The following is a 16,060-nucleotide window of genomic DNA, read 5'->3' on the forward strand; positions in this document are numbered from 1 at the left end:
TTGGAAGAGAAATCAACATAAAATAAGTAGAAACAAAAGCAAGGAATATATAAATATAGTGAAAAAATCGTGTCTTTGCCGTTTGTCACGTGACGATACAAATCATCTCGACACTCTTCCTCCGCACTCAGAGCAGAGCACCATCAGAGCTTGAGCTGGCAAAAGAATTCCACAAGACAAAATCACGAATTCAAATAAGCCTCAACCAACTATCCAGCCATCCGACCAACAACATCACAGAAAGGTCAATTCCCGGAAAGAACAAGGTCAAAATGTACATGCATTAAGGCTCAAGCGTCCAACCAAACCGAACCGAACCGAGCCAAACTAACAGACAACACTTATACCAACGTGCCATCAGTTTACGTAGTAAAATTTTACCACTTTTAGAAACACACGGCACGGTCGCGCTGCAGCAGCGGCGGCGGCGCGGCGTTGGTGATGGCGGGCGTGGTGGTAAGATGGATGCCGGGGACTGGCGGTGGAGTGAAGAAGTCAAAAAGGAAGAAAATTGTTCTTTTATATACATATATATGCAGTTCGAGTACTTACCCTGAAGACCAAACTGGAACTGGTAAACGTCGGCCGATTGTCATTCAAATCCAACACCTCGACACGCAACAAACGTACAGTCTGCTTCGGCGGCACACCACCATCGGTAGCGGCCACCGCCAGCCGATAGATGCTGCGCTCCTCGTGGTCCAATACGACACGAGTGCGAATTTGGCCCGAACTCGGATCGATCGAGAATAGCCCGTAGCCGTCTGAGTCACGACTCTTCAGTATCGTATAGGTGATCGATGCATTTTGGCCATTATCACGATCGACGGCACGAATTCGTACCACTTCGGTGCCGGGCGGCTGTTCCTCGCGCACACTGACCACATCCTCCTGCGGATCAACGATGTCCGGAGAATTGTCATTCACATCAGTCACCATGACTTTCACTGCGACACGGGCGCTGCGGTACGGTGTGCCCTGATCGCGGGCCTCAGCGACCAGATCGTAAAGGGAGCGCGTTTCACGGTCCAACGGCTCGCGGGTGATGATTTCGCCTGCAAATAAAATGAAACGCAAAAAATAGTAAGAGATTGTAACAAACTATTTGGAATATCGCATCGTGTCGTTAGCAGGCAGCAGCGCAGCAATGGCAATGGAGATTGAGAGCTTGATGTCTTGGCAGTAGCAGCAGTCGCAACAACAGCGGCAGTGGCAGCCAGCAACTTGATGGCCAGGCATCCGTGATTGATTGATGTAGCGCGCGATCGGCCAGGTTAGCATTCGCATTCAGAACTAGGTTAGTTCGTGCATTCATTTTATTGGCTCTGGTGCTGGGACTCAACTCATGGTGCACAACCACTCCCTGCCGACCGACGCGCCGCGTCTTTTATGTGGTCAGTCAGCTGATGGTAGAATCGAATGCAAATCAATGACCATCACCGGTCAAAATCGATTTATTTCTTCCTGATGTTTTACGGCCGTTTTTTGGTCGCCGTGCTTCCTGTTGCCGTGTTTACCTCTCTCGTCAAATGTCAGTCACCGAGTTGTGGCATAGAAAAAATAACACACTCAAACGGAAGGCCCGTCCGACCACTACTTTAATGTGCATTTTTATGTTTAATTTAATTAAAGCCGCAGCTAATAAGCTCCAGCATACATAGCTCAACGTTTCTAGAAAGACAATTCTCCTGCTCCTTCTGCCTGATGCTGCTGCTATTGCCATGCCACTGCTTGCACTACTTAAACTCTCTCTCTGTACCTCACATTATTTGCATAAAATCTAAATATTCATCAAGGCTGCTGGTCTATTGCTTGTTGCAGCTTGCTGAGCTTGCTTGCCATTGCCAAACACTTGATTGAGAAGCGAAAAGAGACGCAAAAGAATATTGACATTGGCATCAACTCACCTGTAACTGGGTTAACCTGGAAGCTGGTGTTGCTCGGTATCAAACTATAACGTATCGCCGCATTAGCATCTAGATCCAAGTCAGTAGCTGAAACGGTGCCAACTATTGCACCACGTCGCATATTCTCCTCAATGGCAAATTCATAGGTGTTGCGCACAAATCGAGGATCATTATCATTGGCATCGAGTATATTGACAGTGACACGTGTTTTCGCATGAGCTGACGGTGTACCATTGTCACTGGCCATTACCGTGAGTTCGTAACGATCACGCGTTTCACGGTCGAGTGTGCCACGCAGGTAAATCCAACCACTATTCGGGAAAATACCAAATAATTGATTTGGATCGGAACTTGCTGTAATGGGGGCATTTGTTACACCTTTGATGGCTGCCATCATTGCCAATGAACGGAGGCCTGATGATGCGTTGGCACCGCTGCTGCTGCCGAGGGGAATGGTTAGATTTGCTTTGGATGGTTGTAGGAATTTCTTATCGCCGCTACTGTTGCCATTAGAGTCGGTAAGACGATAGGTGAGGCGGGCGTTGTTGCCGGTATCAAGGTCGATGGCTGTCACTTGGAGAATCTGGAAGGAAATGAGTAAAAATGTTATTAATGAAATTCTGATTTTTTTAAACTGTACAAATTTAGAAAATGAATTTAAAAGGGAAATGAAAACGGTGAGAATCCCTATAGATCACTCAAAAGTCTGTGAATACTTTGTTTACTTGAAAAGGGAAATTATGGAGTAACGTAAGTACACATCATGTTGGAAAAATGTAACCCCTGATAATTGAAACGTTTGATGTGTTGAAAATACATAAATCTTTTAATTGCTTGCTTTTTGTATTGTAACTTATTGACATCTGCAATGTCACTTTGGTTTTCTACCACCAGCTCTTCCAAATTGCATTGTATTGAGAATTGCAATCTGAAACTGGGATCTTTGGCATCTACAGAATATCTTAAGTCATCTGACAGCTCTAATTTTGATTACGTGACATCTAGAATGATCAAATTACGTCTGTCATTTTTTCTTTTGCTGAGAATTAACCTGCGACTAAGTGTGACATTTTCTGCCAACTAAATCTGTGTCATTTAATCACAGTTAATGTGGTTAAATGACAGTTCGTGTCACTGATTATGATTTAGTGATGATACGAGTATAACCTTGTACTGTGGTTTGTTATTTTCTCTAATATTTAGTTACCTAACATCTCAGATTGTGGTTTAGGGCTGTTTGATATCTTGCGATTTATTTTTTTGACGTGTTCGCTACTGAAACTTTAAATTATTGACATCTGTCATTTGCCATCGCAAAATGTAATGAAATGACATCTCTGCTGTCTTAATCGGCATTTTGTTGTGAAGTTATTATTTGAAAATATTACAGCAAATTGTAATTTCAATTAATTTCTGACTTTAAAATTTTTGATGGTTTGTTTCAATTGTTATAATTTGACAGTAACTCTATCTCTTGTTGTTACTTAGTGACATTTAAAGAACTGTACGTGATAACATCTCGCAATGCGATTCACGTGACTTTTTATACATGATTTCAAATTATGTGATATTTTCATTAGTTTTGATTTAATTTTCCTTCATTTCATAATATTAAAGTATCAAACATGGACGTCTTAGACTGTAATTTAGTGACAGGCATGCCGATATTTTAATTATTGCAAAGATGGGATCATGTCTATCTTAAAACCATTTAAAATGATATGGGTCTAAGTATTTGAAATATGAAATAAATATGTGAATATTGTTTATTCACATTCTTAATGTGCGGCTAAAAAAAGAATCTCTTCACTTGACAACACGTTTAAAATTGAGTTTATAGTTAAGTGATGTGAATTCCTGCAGGTTCGTGAATAACAGTGGAATAGTTTGAAGGGCAGGACAACTGGCTATTTCACCAGATTATTTTAAAAAAAATACTGGAAAAACAATAAAATATATAAAACGGTGGTGGATTACTCAATTTTTGCCAAATATAACATTTTGTAGAAAAACCCTTTTTAACTGTCGTCAAGGCCTGACATTTCGTGGAACAAATGTCTTAGAATTTCTTTTGAAGAAAAATATAATTGACTTGTATTGTAACTTGACTATAATATTTATGGCATAAAATACGGAAGTAAGTTGCAACAATGTATGATGTTTCATGTCAAAAACCCTACCCATATAGTTTTTTTCTTTATTTCCTATAATCTTAAGCCTAATCCTAAGCCTATATAAGTCTTAAGTCCAATTTCCATAACATTGCTGTGTTTGTATATGTATATCCTTCCAATATGTACATCAAGACTCCATCTATTTGTTACATGTCCTCCTTTATAACGCATTTATTCCCACAATAGATCATTTTCATTTTGAAAGCTTCCCTATTCCGTCATAGTCCCGTATTTATGTATACCCCATCGCATAGAAATACTGTCATAAAAAAAACCAGCAAAGAGAAAAAAAAAGAAAAACTAAACTGAATTAAACATTATATTCATATTTTCCACATTTCAAAATCTATAACAAAGGAAATTCTAAAAACCAGTTAACCGTTTTGCTTCTACATATCTCGCTCCCGTATAAAGGCACTAAAGGCAGAATATCCTCGCACTCTCTTTTGAATGCCAACCTAACATCACTCAGTTCACGTTCAATAAAATACAAAAACAAAAAACCAAAGAACTAAAGAAAAATGTGCATATCTATAAACAACTTTCCAGAAGCCACTACTTCTTCAACTTCTCGTTCTTTTATGCCATAATATAATAGCTTAGCCCCCAAAGAACCCAGAAGTAAAGACTTTGTTGATCTGCTTCTTCGAGCAGAGCTATAACTAGAGCCAGAGTTAGAGCTGGAGCTGTAGAGCTCGAGAGCAATGGAGTGACCGTAAACGAGACATATAAAAGCATTTTACTATTTTTACGGGCTCTTTTGTGGTTTAGTGGTACTCTCGTGGTCGCGTCATTATCATCATCATTGCCGCATAACCACCAAAGTAACCTCCATCATGATCATCATCATCCAACATCGTCATCAACGTTGTCGTGGTCCTCCGTCGCCACCGCTGCTGCTGCTCGAATGACTAATGAATGAGCTATACGCGCAACGAAACTGGACATTTATAGTAAATCGTTTTACTCACCGAAAATGCATAAAAATCCATCATTGCATGCGACCATTAAATGCTATAATTGTGTGGCTGTGAGGTAATAGTTATGTTCTTTTTCTCTCCATAGGGAAGAAAGGGACTATTGGGGAAGTCTGCGCGACATATTGTTTCGCTAAAACTAAACTCGCCTTGTCAGCTATTTGACTCAAACGTTGCCCTCGAAATATTCCCAAGGGGCCTAACAGAACACAAGACAGCATACAGATACTAAACGCCGCACCGTGGCCTAAGCCATCATAAAAGTTAAGATCGAATTTTTGAACTTCTTTTTTTTCATGTTTTATCGAAAGAATTTTATCCAGGGCCGTAGCTGGAGTGTTAGTTTTAGTTGAAAAAAAAAATGTCAGATCGACAAAACACTCAAATTAGAATTTTCAAAAGAATTTTGTATTATTGAATCACTTAAAATCTCAGGACCATTTTATATAACCTTTTTCTAACTATTAGATTATCTTGGATTCTTCTATTTTTAGGTCAAACATTATTGAGTCAAGAAAATTTATCTGTTCATATTTTTGTGAGAAACTAAATGAACTAAGAAAAATGGCAGATTCAAAGAAATTTCTCAGATGAACTGTTTTCATTCAGGTTTTGAAAATGATTGATACTTTCATCCAAATTTTTTGATTTATAGAATTTCGTAGAAATATTAACAAAATGCATACTTTGAAAGGATAATGTTCATAAATAAATTTGAAAACATTTTTTTTTAAATGTAATATTTCAAAAGTTTAAAATTCTAAGTTTAAAAAAAACACGTTTTTGACTTAATTATTTCCATTAATTTTAAAATATAATGGTTGGGAGTTGTGAATAAATAGGCCCATAGTTCTTTTGAGCTGTTAGCTACCTCATTTATTTATTTATTTAGTGTGAAAGGGTGTTGAAATGAGAATTCATCATTATTTTTAGTTTACTCGTATATAACTTTCGTATGAATACTCAACTCGTCGGAAAAATTCCGACGGAGTTGAATTTAGTTCGAAAGCCTCTCCTTTCTTAGAGTTTTAAAATTTCTATAGTTAACATATTTAATAGTATTGTAATGTCCCAAAAATGTTTCTTTTTCTTGAACCGCTATTAAAAACCTTAAAAATTATTTCTTTTTACAAATTCTAAATTTTTTTTCTAAAATAAAATTCCCTCAAAATAAAATGTTACGAAATTTAATTGAGTATTGCTACTTCGGTTTTTCAAAATAGCTTCATCATGTGATATCATTTCAAAAACTTGTACAAAATTATTCGTCTAAGAAATGTCCATATTTGGGCGGGTGCTCTTACATCCAACTCGAAATGATAGGCTCCCCTATTTGTATTTTGATAACATAACTCGAACACAGGAATAGTGCACTTGGTCCTAGTTCTTAACGGACTGTTGCGCCACCTAATTCATTAATTTTATGTAAAGAAATTCTTAGCAAAATTTTATAACTCTAAACATTTATTTGTTTCAATATTTTCAACATATTTTTTTGTATTATGCGAACAATGCTCAAAAAATTGCAATTGGAAATCTTGAAAATGACTTTTTCGAAAAAGATCTAAAATTCATATGCTCATATCGACATAATTTGAATTCAATTTATCATCCAGAAATTTGAAAAAAATACAAAAACAATGCTTACATTTTAATAAGTTGTTTGCCTAACGGAAACAAATGTTTTATTTAATTTCAAGCCTAACATTTTTTAGATATACTGCAAACATTGAAAAACAGTTCTTAAAAATGCCGAATAAGAACATTTTGTTCCCTAAATGAGATCAAATACAAAGTTGCACTTTTCTGTCAAACCTGACAGCTTCAACATATCTCTTTTTTTACTCTTCAAAGTTTTTCCTCATCAAACACAACAAAAAAAAATTGCAAAAGAAAATTCCTAAATTTGTCATCTGTCAAATAGTTTGAAGTATAGAAGATATTTTATCTTAAGGCCCTCTTCACATTAATTTCCTCAAAGGAGGTAGGCAATATTTTATAAACCAATTGTGAAAAAACAGCCTAATGCTTATGTTGCTTCAAGCCAGAAGCCACCCTCAATTTGCAAGACAATAAACTTTTGTACAGACCGCACAGCCTACAAGTGAAACAAGATAGACAGAGAGAGTAGATGAGCAAGCTGATGCAGTGACAGTAGGGGAGAGAATGTTATTGGGGAAGTATAGTAGATATAAGTTGAAAATTCCGTTTAGAGTGTATGACCGCTTGACTGGTTATAGGATTTTTTTTCGTTGGCCGCCAAGTTGAGCGCATACCGCTTGCTTGTTTTGGGTCTCGGTTAACTTGGTTAATTTTTTGTCTGTCATTTTTTGTTGTCGTTCCCTGTTTTTTTCTTATTTTTTGTTTTTGTTGGATATTGCTGGTGTTTTAACTGCTCCTGCTGCTGTTGTTGCTGGTTGCTACTTTCCTTCAGGCATATTCCAAAGAGCTCTTTAAACTCCTCATGGCCATATTTCGTCCCATTTCTTCTGTCATCGGGAGACAGTATATACACTCACTGAGCTGCTGGCTTGACTCTGCGCAGCGGAGGTATATGTAAATGAGTTACGAGCCTTTGATGGAGTTGTAACCACGATTTGTATAGAAATTGTGCAGCAGCAGCAATAGCATCTTAGCATCAGAGAAAAACAGCATCAGCTAAGAGATGAGAAGCTCCATTATAAAATACCTATAGGTACCTTGTAGCTCTTGCTCTTGTGCCATAGCGCGACAGCAGCGGATAGATAGTAGTAAACAAGCCAAGTAAGCGCGGGACAAAAACAAAACAACAATCATGTGAATCTAGGAAGCGCGCTTTAGCATACATATTATAGTATAAGCTTGCGGTTCGCCTTGATTGAAATAAGAGAACGAAAATATTCCAAAGACCATGTTTCGTCTTATAGGCAAAAAAGGCCAAGCTGCAGCTAACTAACATTGCGCATTCGATGTCGTCGTCATAGTTACCGTCGTCGTAGTCAACAGAGTCAACGGAGTAGTCGGTCGTTGAAGTCATTCGAGTCCTCCTTTTCGTTATCCGTCGCGTCGTCGCTGCGTCTGTCAGTCGGTCATATAGTCTTTTTGTCGTAAACTCATCGTTGTCGTTTTGGTTGGTCTCTGGGATGTGTAACGGATTCAGCGGGAGCAACAAAAACGACTAAGATGACGACGGATGTTGATACTAATGCCGCCGCCATTCAGGACACACATTTTCTAGTAACCTCTAAACGAATTTATGCAGAAATGCCCAAGTCAGTTGGTAATCGGTCTTTTTCTTCCTTCTCTATCTCGCTCTCTCCCTGCTTTACTATCTCCCTCAGTTTTCTTAGCTTATGAGTCTTTTTTGTGTTACCCTGTTTTGATGTTAAGTCATCTTGTAGATGGTTGTTTTTTTTGATTTTATATGCTCTTGCCAAACATACTGTATCTAGTTCTATAGAGCTAACTAAATACTGTCATAAAAGTAATGAAATGTAGAATATGTCTGTCCGCTGGACCGCTCGCCGCCCGCCACTGCATCGTGGTTTGGTAACATACTCTTGAGCAACGGGAACCGTTCTTTTTGTGTCTATATATATGTGTGCTTTATATATAATATGATGCAAGCAACGGATGTGATCGCATTCAAATGCGCGCATGACTTCGTTTCTGGTGATCCCTCATTGACCCTCATCCAACATAGGAGATTTTTTTTTCAAAAACTTGGTCTATAGTTGTGTATAGGAACTTCTAACTTGGTTTGCTTTTGACTTTGGTCAAAATGCAGGTTTAGTTTTCATGTACCTATGCTTGGATTGTATAGATTTGGAAAAACCTACGTTTTTCATATAGATAAACAATTTGTGTGGGGCTGACAAGTTTTGGTTAAATCGTTACTTGATTTATACCGTAAGCAATTGGGGAGAGAGAACTTATGAAAAGTAGAAGTCGAGGTCATAAGCGATTAGGCAAAATTAGCCATCACAGAACTGAGAATAAAAGTTTAATTTTGTTCGCAGAATCATTTTGAGTATGAAAATGGATTCGAGTTGAAAACAGTTTAAAAGCTTAACTCTGGGAACAACTGGATAATCTCCTATGTTAATGGAGTTTAAAAGCATAAGCTACAAAACGGGCTATGGTATTTTAAATTTCCCACACTGACAGTTTAAAATGGTCCACTAGTCGGATTTTTCGTTTGTAATTTATCATGATAACAGTTAAAGACAATGTAACGAATGCATTTAAAAAAAGAAAACAACGAATGCGAAAAACCAAACTAACGAACCAAAAAGACAATTATTATAGGAATCATATTGACAAAATGTGAAATATGGTAAGTAAAATTTAGATTAAAATTAAACAAAATTATAGCCAAAATATACAGAATAACGAGTACAAAATAACGAACAAGATCATAAAACCAACGAATTAGGCAATCTAACTGAAAAAATAATCGAGTCCGATAGAATTGATGACTCGAAAAAGAGAAATATCGAATGAAATGATTACCATGAAACGAAGTATCAAATTGAACAAGCGAAATAACGTGTCAGTCAAATGCAGCGACGAAGTCACCAGTCAGAAGATATTACTTTGACAAATAGCAAAGTAAACAACAACAAAAAACAATTAAACATCAAGAGTGATTTGTTAGCAATCCAAATGAATACAAAGTAAACAAAATTGTAGATATGTCCAACGCACTAACCATCATGCCACGGGTTACTTTTTTTTGGAAATGCATATATAAGCTGTCTTCTTTTGTATGCAATAAAAGTAAAAGATGAACAAAAGTTTCAAATTTCGACAAAGTGAAAAGTTTCTGAAACTTATTTCCTACCTGGCAATCTGCAATCTGAAAAATTCTCACGAAGTATTAAGAAACATCTACAAAAAATCTGAACTTTAACAGAAAAATTACTATTTCGGAGCTTTTAAGAAACATCTGGAAATAGAAAATCTAAATACGTCAAAATAAATGTCAAATAACTCCAAAAGTCATGTCAAAGTGAAAGTCAATGCATTGACGGTGTGCTAAAATAAGTCAGAGAGTCAACGAGTGCATTGATTGTTTAATCGTAATTAATGACCGTATTGAACATAAACTCCCTAACCCACCAAATTTGAGTTTAAAAGAAATTAGTTAATACAAAGGTCACTCTATTCGTTAATATCTCTTGAAAAAGCTTTAATTCGAAGCTAAGACCTTCTAAGGAATACTAAATATCCCTCTGTTTTTCCTTAATTTTTGGAGTTATTGTAATTTTTAACTTATGAGATATTTTGTTCCACTGATTTCTTGACAAAATTCTTGTTTAAAAATTGATGAAAAATTATTTTTGGAAAGAAGTCACGACTGCAAAGTATTTTATAATGCAAAATCTTTTATATTCTTGACGAGTTATTACAAACTATTTTGTTTGTGTACAAAAATATGGCAATTTATCGATTTAAAAAGTAATTTCAATGTAATATATTGTACTAATACTTTAATACAACGGCTAAGATGGCTGGCTCACGTAGAGCGCTTGAAAACCAATGCTCCGGCCGAGAAAGTCTTCGAATCCACACTCGCACTGTGTATCAGTTGGCGCGCACAAGTGGAAAGTGACCCCATCCAACTTGGAAAGCTAAACTGAAGACAGCTAGGGACCGAGCTTAATGGAGAAGTTTGATGGGTAAGGCTCTAGTTCACACAGGACTGTAGCGCCACCTTAAGTAAGTAAGTAGTAATACTTAAATTATTTTTATTTGCTTTGTAGCTTTGTAGCTTTTAAAAAGTTCTTCTTTTTGATTTATATTAAAGAGATATTAGCATTCAACACCTTATGAATTTTCATATTAGATGAATTTTTAAGTTAGAAGATATTTCAACAATAAACACTTGACTTATTCACGGCTTTTTTTTTGAAAGAGTTTGTATATAATGGGATGACTTATGAGTTATGTGTTTTATTTTATAATGATAAACTTTGTCAGGAGGAAAAAATAATCTAAATGGTCGAAGTAAATGAGGGTATTGTAGCTGAACAAATTTTGATCGTAATAATACGTTTAGAGAGGTAAAGCAATGTATTTGTTATGGAAGTGAGTTTTTTTGGTAACAAATTATATTTTTAGAAATAATTATTTGGTGAAGAAGAACTTGATAACACTTGCATTTTGATAAAGAGAGATATTTCAATAACATTCTTTTTGTATCTTATGTTTGAGAGATATTGGAATTAATCTTTATTTGGACAAGTTTACCATATTACTCTTATGAGTTTTTGAAGGAAATTATAAGCTTTTTTACATAAAGCATGGTATAATGATATAAGAGGTATTAAAATTCATCGTTTACTAGGTATTTGTCTTCGCTTAAGTTATGTGGATTAATAGAAAGCATTGATTTCAAGATATTTGTGTAGAGAATTTTATGAAAAGTATTTTGATTCTACAAACACTTTCAAGATATTTTAACGGTCCATAGTTTCTAAGAAAAACATAGCAAAAATAGCTCATTTATGAGGTATTAGAGTCTACTTCATTCCAAAGCTTTGAAATTTGCGTTAATTTGTTCTGATCCCATGGCTCATGTTATCCCTCCTTAAGCAAAAGTCTCATCACTCACTAAGCTTTACAAGAAATGAGAAATATTTTCTCAGGATCCTTGAAATAGGTATTCAGGTCATTTAGAAAAAAATCAGAAATAAAAAGAAAAATAAAGCCAAGCAAAATATTCTTCTCGTGACGTTCATTAGTGAAGTGATTTTTCTACTTCTCACCGATCGATGTCACTCACCCGAGAGTTAAACTTAGGAAAAAAAAAAAACATAAACATAAACACTCTTCCCCCGCATGTATGTCATTAGTTCTTGTTCACTTGTATTATAGCGAGACTTGCATCATATAGGCATAGAGGAGGTACATATAATATAGTATGAAGATTGTCCACTTATCTTACCGGAAAAATCAGTAAATGCAAAGGAGAGGCTTCATTTCAGGAACAACGACAACAACAACAAAAACAACATTTCTTTTAGCCAAAAGACCTACATAGGTAAGGTTTTTCGGTGTACAATATTGGTTTTTGTATCTTTTAGGAAGAAAGCAAGACTAAAAAAAAACTAGGGGTCCAGGAAGATCTTGCATAAGCTGAGAGACTTACAAAAACAAAAGATAGGTATAGTTTGACTTACCTGCGAGTTAATCGGCATCGATTCCAACACCTTAATTGAATATTCATTACGCTCGAAGACCGGCGGATTATCATTAACATCTTGTACCTCGACGAGAATAGTTAAATTAGCCGATAATGGTGGTTCACCAGAATCGGTTGCGGTGACAATTAACGAATGCCGTTGTGATGTCTCGTAGTCTAAATGTCGTGACAATGTTAAATGTCCGGAACGTGAATCGATGGCAAACAGTTGAGCTTGGTTCATGGCAGATGGCCGCACTAGATGATGCTGCTGCTGTTGCAAGTCTAGTGGCAATGAGTTGGCCGCCAGGAGATAACTACTTCCACTGCCACCACCAGCACCCATGCCATACAATTGTTGCTGAGATCCAGAACCAATTTGATTGTGATTACCATTTCGAATGGAATAAAGTCTTCCCATTGCCCCAGCTCCTCCACTACCAACACCACCACCATTTAGAGATGATAAAAGTGACGATGACGATGAGGACGAGGATGTCAGCGATGATGCTACTGATGACGATGATGAAGATCCAGATGCCGGTCCTGGCGACATAAACATCGATGAACCACCGTACATGGCTGCTGCGGCTGCTGCTGCCGTTGTCACATTCAGATGTGATGGCATTGAACCAATCATTGTTAGACTGTATGTGACAATGCCACTTTTGCCAGAGTCCTTATCGCGGGCGTGAGCAGCATACAGTGGCGCACCAAGTTCGACGTTCTCTGGCACCGAGATACGGACCATACTTGTCTCGAATTCGGGTGGATTGTCGTTAACGTCCTCGATATCGATGTTGACCTACGAAATAAAAATAAAACGAAAAATAAATAAACAAACAAACGAACAATTAAAAAAAAATCAATATCGTGAGTCGTTTTTCAAAAACAAAAAAAAAATAAGAAACAACAACAAAAATCAAAACAAAATGGCCACAACAGTTCCTCGAAATCCAATGCAAGAAATTGCGCACACAATTGCTTAATTAACATACGTCCTAAGTATTTTAATTAGGATTGGATACGGATTTGGGATTGGGATTGGTTCGACTGGATTTGGCTTTGGTTGTACGGGATGGGTCCACCCAGGAACTTGTGCTGTTTCTTCTTTTTCTTCAGCTTTTGGTCTTCTCTGTCTGAGTTTTTGCATCTCTCTTCGAGATCTCGTTTGTATTTTTGTTTATTTTCATGGTCAGTGTGGTGGAGATCCACCAAGCGAGGTGCTCCATAGGGCAACAGTTAAACAAAGTTTTGTATCACGTTTGTGTGATAATGATGATGATGACGATGGCAGCAGAAAGCGAGCGAGTCAAAGCTATTTAACTCCTTATTTAACGTATTTCTCTATAAGTACGTATATAAGCAGAAGTCACATCCCACAATTCAGAGAATTTCATGGTGGGAAATTGCTTCAATCTCGGTGGACTTACATTTTGAATTTAAATGGAATAAATTCTATTGTAAGAGTTTAGTAAAAGAAAAACGTTTTTGTTTTGTTTTTCTTGTTTGTTTCTCATTTATTTCTGAACAATTTTGATGTCTTGTAGAAGACAAAAGCAAAAAATAAAAAGATTGGAAGAGATAAAGGTACCTGCTTTGAAGCTATCTCTAAATCATATATTCTTCTCATCCGAGAGTTAAGCAAGTTCAAAGAACTTCTATGCTACTTACCTGAGTATGTCCATAAGCTGGTGGATCACCACTTTTAGCTTGAATGTTTAGTAGAATTTGTGGTTTGGCTTCATGATCTAATGGTTTTGCAACTCGAATATCACCAGAGTTCTTATCGATGGTAAAGTAATCATCAGGATCACCAGTGTAGATGGAATAAGTGACAACATTGCGGCTTCCTGTAAAAAAAAATGTAGACAAAATGTTTAAATAATGAATGGCAAGAAAGTAATAAGAAAAAACGCTTAAATGTTTTACATTGGGCGCCACTTTATCGTATCATTATTTGAAATATGTTTCTGTGGTACACAAATGAAGTTTTGAGCTTAATGCTTCCTATTTTTAAAAATGATTCATAAGTTTCAACTTCGAAAACTAAGAAACTGAAGAAAAGGTCATTAAAAGTGTTTCTCATTGGGCGCCATTTATTCAAAATCACTATGGTTTATGGTATATGTTATTTAAGAACAAAAACTAATTATTAAATTTGATTCTGTACATGTACAATTAAATAAAACGATTTACTTTTCACGAGCATGAAATCGAATAAAAGAACATTAAAAGCTTCTCTTATTGGGCGCCATTTTAATTAAATCTCTCTGGAATATGTTGATATAGTACAAAAGTGAAGCATTGAGTTTATTTAAGGTGTTAGTCGGCATCCACATTGGGCGCCATTTAAACAAAACTATAACGAAATCTGTGTTTTAATAAAACCATGTTTGCAGTAAAATCACAAGTTTTTGTTTTAAAAACTAACCAATTAAAGAATAAAATATCAGAATCGCTCCACATTGGGCGCCATTCACACACAATATTAATAACATTTATTTTGTAGGTATTCAACTTGAGAAATAAGCTTTTTTTTATCTTTTTTGTATTTAAATCATAAATGTTCATTTCCAAAATTAGGTAAGACCAAAAAATACAAATGTTACATATTGGGAGCCATTTGTACTAAAATCAATATGAAAAATGTACTGTAGCTTTGGTAATGACTTTTTTCTGCAACTAAATCATAATATTCTATTTAAAACGCTTTCTACATAAATCACTGTTGAATACATCTTTAAGGTACATGAATGATATAATGAGCTTAGTTAAACCTTTTATTTTTGTTTCCAAAAGAATGCAAGCAGAGCAAAGAAACTTGAAAGTGTTCTGCATTGGGCGCCATTTACACTTAATCATTATTGTTTGTGTTTTTAAATAAAATCCAATGAGGTGTGTCATATGATTCTCAATCAGAGTTTCACATCACCAAGCATCATTACTATAAATATTTCTATAGAAATCGAAAATGATCGCATCAATTTGAGTTCATATTACATCAAAAAATACTCAACTCCAATTAAACTTTTATATCACACCGATTTGGATTGAAATGGAAAAGAAAAAAAAATTAACTTAAGTATAACAATTGAAAGATTTCTTTTTTGTATTTATTTTTCCTTTCGAATTATCTCAGTTTAATCTTCTTTTATTTTGGCCAAAGTTAAATTCAAAAAATTGTGTGTTGTGTTCCTGATTACCACCGCAATGGTATTTCTTGGAAATATGTCTCTCTTCTTCAAATTCATCACTTTTCAAACCAAAAAAATCTTTTCTTTGCATTTTTTAGTATAACTTCGAATGAAGCAATTATTTCTTTAAGTTTTGTTCGTTTTTTGTGTCTTTATTTATTCTTCTGCGGTTGATGATGGTTTGGGTCAATCTTCTTGGCAATGACGATGGATGGAAGAAATGCGGCCATATTTTTTTTGTATATTGGTCTTTATTTTTCAACTTTTAGCCCTAATGGCTTCATGCACGAAAAAATACAATTTTCATTTTATTCAAATAAACAAACAAACGATGTGTGTTGTGTGTGCTGATGGTGATATGTGATGTGGGAGCCATTTTTCTGAAAGATCATTAAAATTGATTCACCAAACGACCAGAGCGATGACGGCGACGACGACGAACGACGACGGTGGTGAAGGATGGTACCGTTTTCTTTTTGTATCAGTCTTCTCTTTATCTGTGCCATCAAGAACTTTAACACACACACACAAAAGCAGCAGGTATATGCTCTGAGATGTCAAAAGAAGAAATGCTTCCCGGAGAGATCCTTTTTTGCATACATCAACGAAGATTTTTGACAATCTCCTTTTGGTCCAACAT

The 16,060-nt window shown here is 35.9% G+C and overlaps 1 protein-coding gene across 1 annotated transcript in view; it reads right to left on the reverse strand.

The window, feature by feature from the left end:
* The window catches only part of LOC129952828 (protein dachsous), a 232,028-nt gene that overhangs the window by 36,431 nt on the left and 179,537 nt on the right, over positions 1-16,060 (reverse strand). The window contains exons 5-8 of the mRNA XM_056065679.1: positions 13,898-14,076; positions 12,222-13,028; positions 1,908-2,490; positions 553-1,055 (exon numbers count right to left, since the gene is read on the reverse strand). Coding sequence (XP_055921654.1) covers positions 553-1,055; positions 1,908-2,490; positions 12,222-13,028; positions 13,898-14,076 — 2,072 coding nt within the window. The remainder of the gene's footprint in view (positions 1-552; positions 1,056-1,907; positions 2,491-12,221; positions 13,029-13,897; positions 14,077-16,060) is intronic.

Source organism: Eupeodes corollae, chromosome 3 (genome assembly GCF_945859685.1).
Source record: "Eupeodes corollae chromosome 3, idEupCoro1.1, whole genome shotgun sequence".
Taxonomy (NCBI): Eukaryota; Metazoa; Arthropoda; class Insecta; order Diptera; family Syrphidae; genus Eupeodes; species Eupeodes corollae.